At 40.2% G+C, this 12,593-nt stretch overlaps 1 protein-coding gene across 1 annotated transcript in view; it reads right to left on the bottom strand.

Moving 5' to 3' along the window:
• The window catches only part of SPRED1 (sprouty related EVH1 domain containing 1), a 75,372-nt gene that overhangs the window by 16,331 nt on the left and 46,448 nt on the right, over positions 1-12,593 (bottom strand). The window contains exons 3-4 of the mRNA XM_028721863.2: positions 5,308-5,476; positions 4,021-4,070 (exon numbers count right to left, since the gene is read on the bottom strand). Of these exons, the coding sequence (XP_028577696.2) occupies positions 4,021-4,070; positions 5,308-5,476 (219 nt within the window). The remainder of the gene's footprint in view (positions 1-4,020; positions 4,071-5,307; positions 5,477-12,593) is intronic.

The following is a 12,593-nucleotide window of genomic DNA, read 5'->3' as shown; positions in this document are numbered from 1 at the left end:
AGTTCAGGATCTGGCCTGCTGGCCTGATCCTGTTCCTAACTTGCCCTAAGCAGTTTAGGAGATGGTTATCTCAGGACAGCCGGCACCCAAACTAGCTTGGGTGGCCTGAAAGCTTGAATGTGTCTCTGGGCTCTGCACTAACTTGGGAAATTTGGGTGGCCAGAGGCACATTTTATTAATTTCAGTTGGTACTCCAGCTACCTTGCCACAGTTGTTCATGCACTGGTGACTTCCAGACTAGGCTATTGTGATGGCTAAGTGTAGCTGGTTTGCAGGGCCTTCCAGCTGTTGGCTAGGGCCGATGATCTTATCAGAACACGCCGCAGGTGCCAAATCCCTGGGACCCTGAGCACCCACAAAATTCCCCATGAAGGGGCCGGGCACCCACAAATTTAGGTGCCAGGGTCGTGCATGCTTCATGGCATCCATGGCCCTGGGCACCTATGGTTCCGGGGACACGTTGGCACTCCTGGATCACACTGAAACTTCATGAGTGCACACGGTTGTCAGTGCATATCTAGGCTCAATCCTAAGTGCTGATGAAAAGCTTTACAGCTTTAAACCAGAGGTGGAGAATCTTCAGCTTGCGGGCCTAAATTAGGTCTGGCAGACCTCTGAGATTGGCCTGCCTTGGCGCTTTGGGCTAACGACAGCCACCTTTCTTAGTCCTGATGTCATATAGGCAAAGAAACATTTTCCCCTTCCAGCCAATGCTTCAATACACTCCTCCTTTTTTTCCTTTTAACGTGTCCACCATCCACTGCACATCTGTTTTATCTTGATTAAGCTTCAGCTTGTTTACCCTCATCCAACCCAGAACATCCTTCAGACACTGGAACTAGAAAAAATAGTAACCAGAAATTTAAATTTGCAGTTACAGAACATAATTTTTGTTAAAAAACAAAAACCAAAACACATTGCCAAACTGCCTTGACTTTATTATCGGATAAAGAGATTAAGAGTTCCTGATTAATCCTGCTACTTTTGGTTGGAAATTCCTAATCAGTTCAGTTAAGCTAAATATTTAGAAGTGAATCCAAGACATAGGATTTTCTTTGCCCTGGGCATTAACATATTTTTAACAAATTACAGAACGTCTGGGGGTTTTTTATGATAACATGTTCTGCAGAAATCTCAGCATTCTTGGAAAAAAGCATTGATTTTTACTCTCCAGTCTAAATTAGCAGACAATCGGTAACCATTAATTTTTATTTCCCCCACTGGATGATGTTCCTCTTAAGTTCTGCATAGCATGAACTCACCCTTCTAAAAGCTAAGCCAAAGCAACATTCTCTTGCTCTGTGCTCTCCACATAGGTCCACATTTCCCAGAATCCTACTGGTTGTCCCCCCCTGCATTTGTTGCAATCTAAATTAATTTTTTTTGAGCAATGCACGAGAGTTCCAAACGGGGTCCCTTCAGAGCATTTTTACAGATGTAGTAATAATTCCTTGCCAAAATCAATGCAAACATTGATTCTATCTTCTTAGCAATACTGTAACAACACGGCATCAATGAAACAGTCATTTTGTGATCAACCAAGATCCCAAGCTCTTTCCCCTGTTGCTGAGCCCCCGGCCGAAAACAAAAACGTCTCTTATCACTCGAAGTTCACAGCCTTCTACTTGGCAGAACTCAGTTTCATTCCATTTCCATTACTGCAGTTCTTGAGGTCACCCAGTTCTTCCTGTGGAACTTCCTCATCCTTATTCTGTATTAATAATGCCTCCCAAATTAGGATTGTCTGCTAATGTCAGGACTCTTACTTCCCTTCCCAAACACATTACATATAAATTATTAAAGAAAACCAGCTGGGTAATTCCACAGTGACCAACATAAAAATTGTAAGATTCTTCACAGAGTATTTTCTGTTTTAGCTAATATTATTTGAACTAACACAAATAACACAAAACTATTTGTGAGTTAACTGGCTTGATCTTCCCAACAAAAATAATAAAGAAGTATGCCGCAAGTAGTTTAAATGCTCTATTTTTGTGGTGTAAAATAATGTGACCAACAAAACAGTTTTGTAATCTCAAGAATTTATCTGTAACCTGGACAATTGTTTTCTCTAAAAGTAGGGGGCGGAGAATCTCACCTGAGGCAAAATACATAAGGAGCTAATGTTTCATGGGGAAGTGTGAAAATTTTTATTGGAAACTATGGAAAAATGGTTTTCAGGCAAAGGACCAGTGACCAATGTAACATGTTACAATTCATTGATAGACACCCATAAATAAATGCCTCCTAAGCAAGGTCCTGGGCCCATGACACTTCACTATGCATTCATAAGTTGCAGGTCAGCATCAAGCCCGTGTGGGAACTGTAATGACTACAGGGATTTACATTTAGCTGTGGCAACACCCTTAATGATTTGTTTCTTTTCAACCCATCATTCTCAAGCTCAACATTAATGAAGTTGCCAACTGACACCAGTATTTCAGTTGCTGTTTTTCTGAAACTTTCTTCCAGGATATTCACATTTCTCATACGGACATCATGTCTGTGGTGTTTGTTTTCAATTATGTAAAAACAAACAAACAAACAAACAAACACCACAACATGACATTTTGTGTCCATTTTCCAACCTTTAATGGGGGGTTTTCCTGCTCCCTGAGGCAAGGCAAGAGACCTTCACCTTCTGAGGTGATGTTGTTCCATCTCTAGGATTGGCGCCCCCAGTCTGTGGGCCAGTCTTGGCCCACCAGGCTTACGCATTTGGCCTATGAGGCTATTTTGGGCAAACTATGGCCACCCACCCTACACCTTTTCATCTTTGCTTATCAACATGTGTGAATGCTGTTAAACAGATGAAGCACAACCCCATCTGATTACAGAAGGGACGGTATAGTTTATTCTCAGATAAAATATGAGAGAATGTGTGATAATCTTGATGATGCAGGCTGCTGCCTATACGGATGACACAGATACTGCCTGAAAGACCCACATGTGTTGCCAAGTAATGATATGCTTTTGAAAGCAAAGACTGGCAATTTTCCCCATTTCCAGGCTTGTAACTCATCTTAATATATGGCAATTAAGTCACACACTTACGAAACAGTGATCTACTTGTGTGCAATAATCTTTGACTAAAAACAAAAAACAAAAAAACCCCCACTGAAAACACATCACAACAATTGGGTTTTCCAACACTGCAATAAGAAAGTAATATAATCCTTATTTAGATACATTCCAGGTTAGGACCTCCAGAACGAATCAAGTTCTTAATCCGAGGTACCACTGTATATCACTTTTAAAAGCGATAGACTATCACCACACACTAAGACCATGGCTGAAAAGCTTTCAATTCACTACCTTAGTTAAAGTGAAGCCTTTCTGATAATCCAAACTAGAACAAGAGTTTCCAGCTCATGTGAATGAAATCCATAAACTCTAACCCTTGATTCCCCATACGTCCACTGGATTTCACCCATGGATTTTTTGTAGTCACTGTGTATTACTTGTCTACAGGAGCCTTGGGAAGAACATTGAAGTACTAATGATCTTGCTGTTGCTTCTCATGTTGTGTGACTGAACCTTAACGTTGAAAATGGGTTACAGGTTTAAATCCTGATGAGGCCTGCCTGACATTAAACCCTTTAATCCGCATGCAATCAGAGGACATTTTTATAATACTACAACCTTCACAAGTATCAGTTTTGGCAATGAACATTTTTCTTCTAGAGCTCAGCCTTAATTCAAATTAAGCTTCAGGCACTTTAGCACCCCTTTGCCTTAGTTATTTCCACTCACTCTTTCATTAACACATCTAGGGTAAAAAAAGAAAGAAATGTCTCTCAAACGAAGTAATAGCTTATATCTTTGAGAATTAAAAATGACAAAGAAAAGTCACCCAGCCTAAACTCTATAGTTACAAGGCAAGACGGTTCACGTGGTTACCCTTCTGCAGATTTAAAGTTCAAAAAGTTTTAACGAATACAAGTAAGACTACTTTCAGCACTGAAAACTCCTGTCATCTCTTCCGATACAATTAACATAATGGAAGCTTAAAGCACTTACTGGAAAGCCATCTACAGATACTTCAATTTCATCATGTGACGTCAGACAACCTATGGAAGAATAAGACAAACATAAAAATCTCAAGTTTCTTTCAGATGTGAGAGTTGAGAATTTAGTAGGAGGCAGCTTCCTATGTACCCCTAGCCAGACTCTCCATTTTTTCTGAGACAGCTATTCTGAGTGATAGGGGCTCTTTTGGAATCCAGGCAGAGAACTTTCTCATCACCTAAATTTTGTTATATGGGAGATGACAGGGTTTGAACCTGGGACCTTCTGCATTCAAGGCATGTACACTACTAATGTCAAGTTCAAGCAAACAGAGAATTATGTCAACAACACGTATCAAATTTCATTCTGATAATTCAGGGCTCAAGAGAGGCATTACATTGCAGTGTGTTTAACGCCTTTCCTAAGCCGTATGAAAACTGGTGTGGGATCAGACAGGGGTTTGAACTTTAAATACAGAATGGTGTCCTGAATGTGCACAGCACACTTCATCCTGATATTTCAACATTCACGAAAGCTAGTATGTTACAAAACATACAGACTCAAAAACAAAAGACACACGCTGCTGAACAAGGTTGCTAAACCTGAAGGCCTCACTTCACTTGGCATAATATGAACTAAACACATTTGCAAGTAAATAATCCTCTGGAAACTATTCAAAATCGCAGCTCACAGCAAAGCATCATAGAAGCTGACAGAGTGCCAAGGAAGAAGGTTAGTTAACGTTATACAAGTGAAATCCAAACAATTAGATAAGTGGCCAATGCTCTATAAAAGGTAGTGAAGGTCCTTCAATGAAAGGATCTTGACTCTCTTTGGTAGCTTTGTATATGGCTTTAAAAATATTAAACACAAATTTGTGATTTGCCTCTTCCCTTGGTAAGCAGGGATTATTACCATGGCTGACCTGCACCATCATGTTCTATCTCTGCTGTAACCATTGCTCATTACCCCTCAGCCACATAGACCAGCTCTGTAGGAGCTGCATGTTGCTCTCTTGTTCAAGGCTAAAACAGGTGCTTGCCATTTAACATTAATGAATGTACATTAACACTGTACCTAAATGTACAATAGTTATGCTTCTGCTCTTCATGTTTATTTTTAATATTAATGGGGCCGCCCAGAGTGGGAAAAGAGAAACAACTGCCTGTAGATAACCAGTCAAAAAGGGAACTGGCACAGTTTTATTAACACATATAGTATTACATCGTGGGTACTACTATAATTGTTTTAAAATTATTACTATATATTTAAAAATGCTTATGCAACAGAGATTCATACCTTGGGAAAGATCTTCTACCGCCCTACGGATGCCTCTATCAAATGCTCTTGCATCAGCCGGACTCTGAAATGTCAGGCCAAATTTTTTGTCATCTATTTTCCAGTGGTGAAAAGTTGGCGTAACCTTATTGTAAATAAGGTCCTTCTTCAACGTACACTCCAAAACCACCTGAAAAGCAGAGTTAAAGGAAAAACTTAGCATAAGGGACTTCTGTACACAACAAGGTTTAAAAATAAAGTCTACTCTCAAATGAATCATGTCATGGACCACTTAGCTCCTCCCCAAAGCAGAGAAGTTTGTGAAAAACCATTTATATATAACCTACTTGAAAGAAATTTAGTTTTGCCTTAGTTACTGGCTGTTCCCGATTCCAGGCTATAATACAGCAATACCAATGCATTTTTTTTTTGTAAGTACACAGTGACATGGTTGGCATATAATGCTAAACCATGATTAACGTTCACCATAGTTAATAAACCACAGTTGAAGCCAAGGCACCTGGCAGATGATCACTTAGACTTCGGTTTATTACACCACAAAATAGTTAAAAGCACCAACAAGAGCAGTCAAACCTTGAGAGTGGTTTGATTTTGATTTTTGCTGCTCTTACACTCATGGCTACACCTTTTGGTTGTGACAGCTCTTTAACTATAGTTAAGGAGGAGGCCGGAGTTCACACATAATGCCAAGATAGGTTTGAGTTAACCAAAGTTTATAAATCAACAACAACAGTTTTAGCATTATGTATAAACCAGGCCAGCTTGTAAACTTAAAACAAGTACTGTAGGTAAAAGCAACTAAATGTATGAACAGAACCCTATGAATCTACTAAATTTAGAACTTCATGTCATTGCCCAGGATTCTTATCCCACAACAAATATAATAAAGAAAAATCCTTCCAGTAGCACCTTAGAGACCAACTAGGTTAGTTATTGGTATGAGCTTTCGTGTGCATGCTTGGTATCTGATGAAGTGTGCATGCACACTTCTTCAGATACACACAAATATGAAAGTCTTGATGAACCCACAGATGCTTTTGTGCAGTTTATTCCAATGTAGATATGTATGCACACACACACACACACACACACATACTTCACTTTGTGCTTGGGTGAATCAGAGGAGATCTTTTATAATGTTACAAAGGGAGGTTACAGTTAATTACATGCAAAACACATGTAGCAAGCCCAGGCTGCCTTTTATGAAAAGGCGGCGAATTATGGAGAAGGGAATTTGAAGACAGCAACATAGCCACTTTTCTCTTCCACTCTGACTGGCTTCTCACAAGCTGATTTTCCCTTTACATTGGCTCCAAACACTGCCCAGGTCTTCTAAAACGTTGGACAATATTCTCGAACTGTGTAGACAACATCCTGAACCAGGTATTAGTGAAGAACTGGCCAAGGGGTTATTGACTGTACCCGGTCTCCCTTCTCCTCCAGTCTTCCTATTCAATTTCATTCAATCACATCTTGCCTTTCCTCCAATGGGTTCAAGGTGACACACATGGCTCCCCACACTATATCCTCACCCTGTGAAAGAGGTTAGGCTGACGTATGTGTAATGCCTGGCTAAAGGTGATCCAGTGAACTTCATGGTTGAATGGGGATTTGAACCAGTGTCTCCAATACTCAAGCAAAACACCACATCCATGCCCACCTCTCTCATCTCACTACTCTAATCTTGCTAAGTCTCCAAATGCTGTGAAAGGATCCACTTTGGAAGAACACCATGTAAAAGAAAGGGTGTGCACAATTTCTCTTTGTTCAGAAAGTAATGAATGGTGAAGTTCTTCCCATGCCTTCCTCTTTGAATTCATTTGTCTTGCTGCGGTTAAGCAAGGATACCAGACAATAAGATGCGTAACACGTAACAGAATAAATGTCTCATTATTAAACCGGAAAGCAAAAATAAATATCATCAAGTCTGTGGCATTTGAAAATCTAAAATACTGAAGCCTGAATGTATGTTTGATTCTGCATATAAAAGAAACTCTCCATTGATGTTTACATAGCTTAAAAGAGCAGCAGACCTGTCCAGGTTAGAGTGGAAGGTAATTGTTCCAACTAGACTGGCTGGAGCCAGATCTCGGAAGGGAAGTATAATAAAGGAGGAAGTGTGCAATTATGTCAGGGGTGCTTTGTGAAAAGAAAGAAGAAGAAAACCCTTCACATTCCAACAGAGATCTAAACAAGCTGGGTAAACAAGTCCAGAAATAGTCGCTGTCACTCCAAAGTGAAATCCATATCCTGGGTGCTATCACTTTTCAAGGTACCTGACAGGCTCTTTGTCAATAACATATCAAGCTAACATTCTTATTCATGAAGCTGTACCCTGTCTTTTGCCACAAGTTATCTTCAACTAAAATACAGTGATTTTACTGTGTATCATAACACCACATCTCATCCAGGCTGAGCAAGCAAACCTTTTGCCTGAATTCCGATTAAAACTCCTTCCTGGGTCTAATGGAAATGTTTTTTTGTGCCAAAGATCACACACATTTTCAGCTATAGCTATATTTTTTTATGTTTTCGAGCAATCACAATGGCAAAGGCATTCTTCATAATGCAAAGTCAAATATGTCTGAAAGCTTAGCAAGTAGAATCACTCCCCAATGTGTTTTCTTAAAAGCTTGCTCATTTTATCACTTGCAAGAACCAGCTCATGATTCTATCATCTATCTATCTATCTATCTATCTATCTATCTATCTATCTATCTATCTATCTATCATCTATCTATCTAGTGTGTATCCTGCTATCTATTTTCTCTGAAAGTAATTCGTCTCATTGCTCCCTTTGTAAAACAAAACGAAGAGAGGTTTTGGGGCATTGCTTTCTATTTAGTTTACCCTGAACCACTGGAGTTCTAGCCAATTCATTTATCACTGCCTAAAGCCTTGGTGTGATAGAGGAAGTGCTGTTACAGAAGTCAGCCCTATTTTAGAATTGCTGGTGTCAGGTCAAAGACATCTTAAAACAAAACAAAAGCCTGATAAAGGAGAATGGATGCTCTGAGGAACAGAAAGTACCGTGAATCAGTACTGTTGAGGAAGATTCTGAGAGGAATGTTCTCTAAAAAGAACTAATGAAGTTCTTTCCTTAGTGAACTACAATACATTGCCATTATGAAATTTGATTGTAAGTAATGTTTGAAGGGTGGTAAAATTATGCTTTATCCATTAATTCAACCTAATGGGCTATGAATTTAAGACATTTGGTTCATTTTCCAACAGGGGAATTCCAACTGCTCAAAGGTTACTTGGATTTTTTTCTCAATTTTCCAGGAATTTGCTCAATCATGAAGACTTGCTTTCCCTTTCTATCCACCCACCCTTAATCACCTCATCAAATGGTATGGCATAGGAAGGGAAGCTTGAGAAATCTCCAGTCAGTCAGAGTCATGACATCCTAGCTGTCGTGCTGCCTGGTGGTATCACTTCATGTACAGGAAGGGGCTGATGAATGAAACCCCCATTCCTGGAAGCATTCCTATTGTTCTATTTTATTTTAAGAATAAGTTTTAACTTGTGTGATGCTAGCTCTGTTTTACGCCACTTACATCCCACTATTCCATGATAAAATTAAACTCATGGCAGCTTATTTTATATGTGTGTGTGTATATATATAATATCTGTATGTATATGTTATATACATATATATGTAAATGTAATTATATATATTAAATTTTAACTTTTTTTTAAAAATAAGCACATTTAAGAAACCAACTAGCACTTTAAATCACCATGATAAAAAACACACAGTAACAGCAGCAGGCTAAAAAACGCATCAAACAATTCATTGGAAAAAATGTCCAACAGAATAAAACAGGTTCTTAAGAGCAAGCTTACAGCAGGCTTGGTGAATCTGTCCTGTAATGTTATTCCATAGTTCATATGCCAGTACTGCAAAGGCTCTTCTTTGTCGTCCCTTCTCTCGGCACTTTGGTTGGCAAAGGGACTATAAGGAAAGTCTCAGAAACTCAGCACTGACCATGAGCAGGTTGATACTTTCAAAATGTTTCTTAGGCTGCTGCTCTGCTACTGTCACACGTTCTTATTTGTTTTAAAAGTATTTTGACTTATTATGGGTTTGTATTGAACTGCATTAATTGTTAAATGAGTTTTTAGGTTTTACTTTACTATGGCTTGGTGTTTTTTTTAACTGTCATTATATGCTCAAATTGTTGGAAGTGTAATTTGTGTTGTTTTCCAATGCTTTGCCATTGCTGTGGGTTGCTTTTAGGTGAACTTTGCTGCTGAAATATCAGCATACAAAATATTAATGTAAATCAAAAGTTTTGCAAACATATCTGAGCGGGAAGGGCCCTGGCTTAATGGTGGAGTTTAAGATTTGAATGCAAAAAGTCCCAGGTTCAATCTAGGTTTACTGGCTGAAATCCTAGAAAGCCAGTCAGTATGGACAATACAAAGCTTCCTATGTTCACTCTTGATTGTTGAAAAGAGGGACTGAAATGTTCTAAACCAAGCTTTGCGAATCTGATGCCCCCTGTATGTTCTGGGTTACAACTCCTAAAACGTGCAGAGGGGAACCAGGTTAACAAAAGCTACTTTAAATAAACCAAGAGAGTGTGTGATCCACCCATACTGTGTGACTTGACAACTCAGGGCAGTGTAGACAGAGCTGCAGCAGATGACACGAATTTAGTTTTTCATCTAAACCAGGCATGGCCAAACTTGGCCCTCCAGCTGTTTTGGGACTACAACTCCCACCATCCCTAGCTAACAGGACCAGTGGTCAGGGATGGTGGGAATTGTAGTCCCACAACAGCTGGAGGGCCAAGTTTGGCCATGCCTGATCTAAACCCTAATGGGTGGTTTATGGCAGCTACAAAGGGCGGAAATGCAAGAGATGACAAATACAACATCTCTCCAATTGGCCAGCTGAGCCCATGTGCCATTCCTTCCTGTTGCCATTTGCTCCATACCTTTCAGTGCTACTCTCGATTTCCTCTGGCACCCAGTCCCAGCTGCCACATTTCCTTATGATTTTGCGCATTAACACATTAACTGGGAAAGGAGCAACCATGCGGGGAAGAAAATGAACTGACCAGGCAACATGCCTGATAGTTTGAGTTAAACGTTGGTTCTGAAACCTGTTTTAATGGTAACTCTTATACTATAAATTATTTCCTAGGATCAGTGAAAACAAAGTTTCTGAAGTTCCCACGCTGTTTCTGCTGTCCTCCTGCGTCAGTCAGCAGAGGCAGAATCACCTGGAGGTCTTGCACAATGCTTGCCTAACCCACCACCATCAACAAGTGTCTATGCCATTGTCAAATGCTCAGCCTAAACAGCAGCAGCAGAAACAAACTTGGCCTCATGGGTAAGAGCTAGTAAATCATTGACACAGCTCTTCTCAGATACAGTAGAAGCTTCTCTTCCCAGTTCTTCTCACTTTCAACTGTTCACGTTAGGGAGCGCATTCGTTCTGCGTGTGCCCAAAATTACAAGACAGATTGGGGTGATTCAGGGAAGGTTCTCTTATGTTTCCAAGTTGGACAGCACTCCAAGATGTCATGAGTCAGAGCAGGGACTCCTAAGCTTCTGAGTAGCTCTGTGGTCTTGGGTGTTCAAAGAACACATTTTGGAGAAGTGAAACCAATTTTTTTTGGGGGGGGTGTTTGTGTCAGGGGGAAATCTTTCATTTTGATGGAGAGTTCTAGCTTTGTAATCACAGTGAATTATTTCCCCAGACAACTCCAATCACATTGCTTGGGAGGGGGGGGATTATATCTGCCCATATGTAAGTAAATGCAGAGATAATGAAGAAGAAGAGTTTGGATTTGATATCCTGCTTTATCACTACCCGAAGGAGTCTCAAAGCGGCTAACAATCTCCTTTCCCTTCCTCCCCCACAACAAACACTCTGTGAGGTGAGTGGGGCTGAGAGACTTCAAAGAAGTGTGACTGGCCCAAGGTCACCCAGCAGCTGCATGTGGAAGAGTGGAGACGCGAACCCGGTTCCCCAGATTACGAGTCTACCGCTCTTAACCACTACACCACACTCCAAAATCCAGTGGGGTGGGTAAATTCTCCACAAATGACCCTTGGGGCTAAAGGGTCGCTGCTGGGAGACAACTTTAAACCTATCCTAGTATTTCCTGGGGGTTTCTGGTGTCCCCACTCCCTCCTGATTCTTTTTGTACTGCAGCTGTCCTTCAGAAATTTGGCAGGTTTCATCCCATCAGAAGGGGTGACCAAGCCAGCAAATTGCATACATTTCTCAAAGAAAATCCAAAGGTTATAGACTTTCTTTTGTTTAAAACATCAAACTTTAAAGGTGCCCTGCACAAGTACTTCTGGGTGTATTTGTCTATAATTTGGGCAGGCTTAATCCATGCCGGATGGGCGGTTGAAAAAGAAAAGAATTTACAGCTTCTTTTAGACTCCACATTACAACAAATGGGGGCAAAAAAGAGAAACACTTTAAACAGGCCAACCTCAGTCTTGAGAGCCACATTGAAAAGTCACAGAGGAGCTCTGAAACAAATCTGGCTGGAGATACAGGTCAAATTTTGTGGCCGATGCAAGTAGGAAAAGCTGCTGGCAGAGAGAAAGAAAGAAGTGGGGAATTGATTTGCTTGCTTTTTCAGACAATAAATAACTTCATGTTACTACCTAGGGCTATTGTGAAATGGCAACAGGAATTTATTTGCTCAGCATATGGGTGTCAGCATCTATATAGGATGGCAAATCAAGATGCAGTTGAGTGGTGCCCCTTTAAAAGAGGATAATAAGCAATCAGCCAACAAAGGGGGGGGGGAGTTTCTCTTTAGAGGGTGCTACCATATTCACTCGAATCTAATATCACCTTTTTTGGCCAAATAACGTTGTGAAAATTAAGGTGCACATTAGATTCAATGGCACGTTTACATTTGCCATTTTACAAAAACCTTTTTTGGTTTCAAGGTTCTGAAAATCAAGGTGCGCATTAGATTCGATGGCACATTAGACTCGAGTGAATATGGTATATCCTTGACTATCACCCCACAGCATCTGATAATATGCTTAACCCGCCCCGCCCCCAGTCTTATATTCTAGCCAATACCACTGTTTCGCCTGTACTAACCAGTTATTTCTGTCCCCAAGCTAAGGTCTGCCACAAAAAAAATAGAAATCTATCTGGAACACGTTGCTTCATGCCATTGGACATGTCATCTCTGAAGATACTCATTCAAAAATCTAAGAATAATTTTCAGCACTACAAATAAAACCCGACCAAAACCACATTCATGAAAAGATTTACATCACATATCAGCAGCTCA

The sequence above is a fragment of the Podarcis muralis genome, chromosome 1 (genome assembly GCF_964188315.1).
Source record: "Podarcis muralis chromosome 1, rPodMur119.hap1.1, whole genome shotgun sequence".
NCBI lineage: Eukaryota > Metazoa > Chordata > Lepidosauria > Squamata > Lacertidae > Podarcis > Podarcis muralis.
Note: the sequence above shows the minus strand (reverse complement) of the source record. Positions and strands in the feature narration are given on the sequence as shown.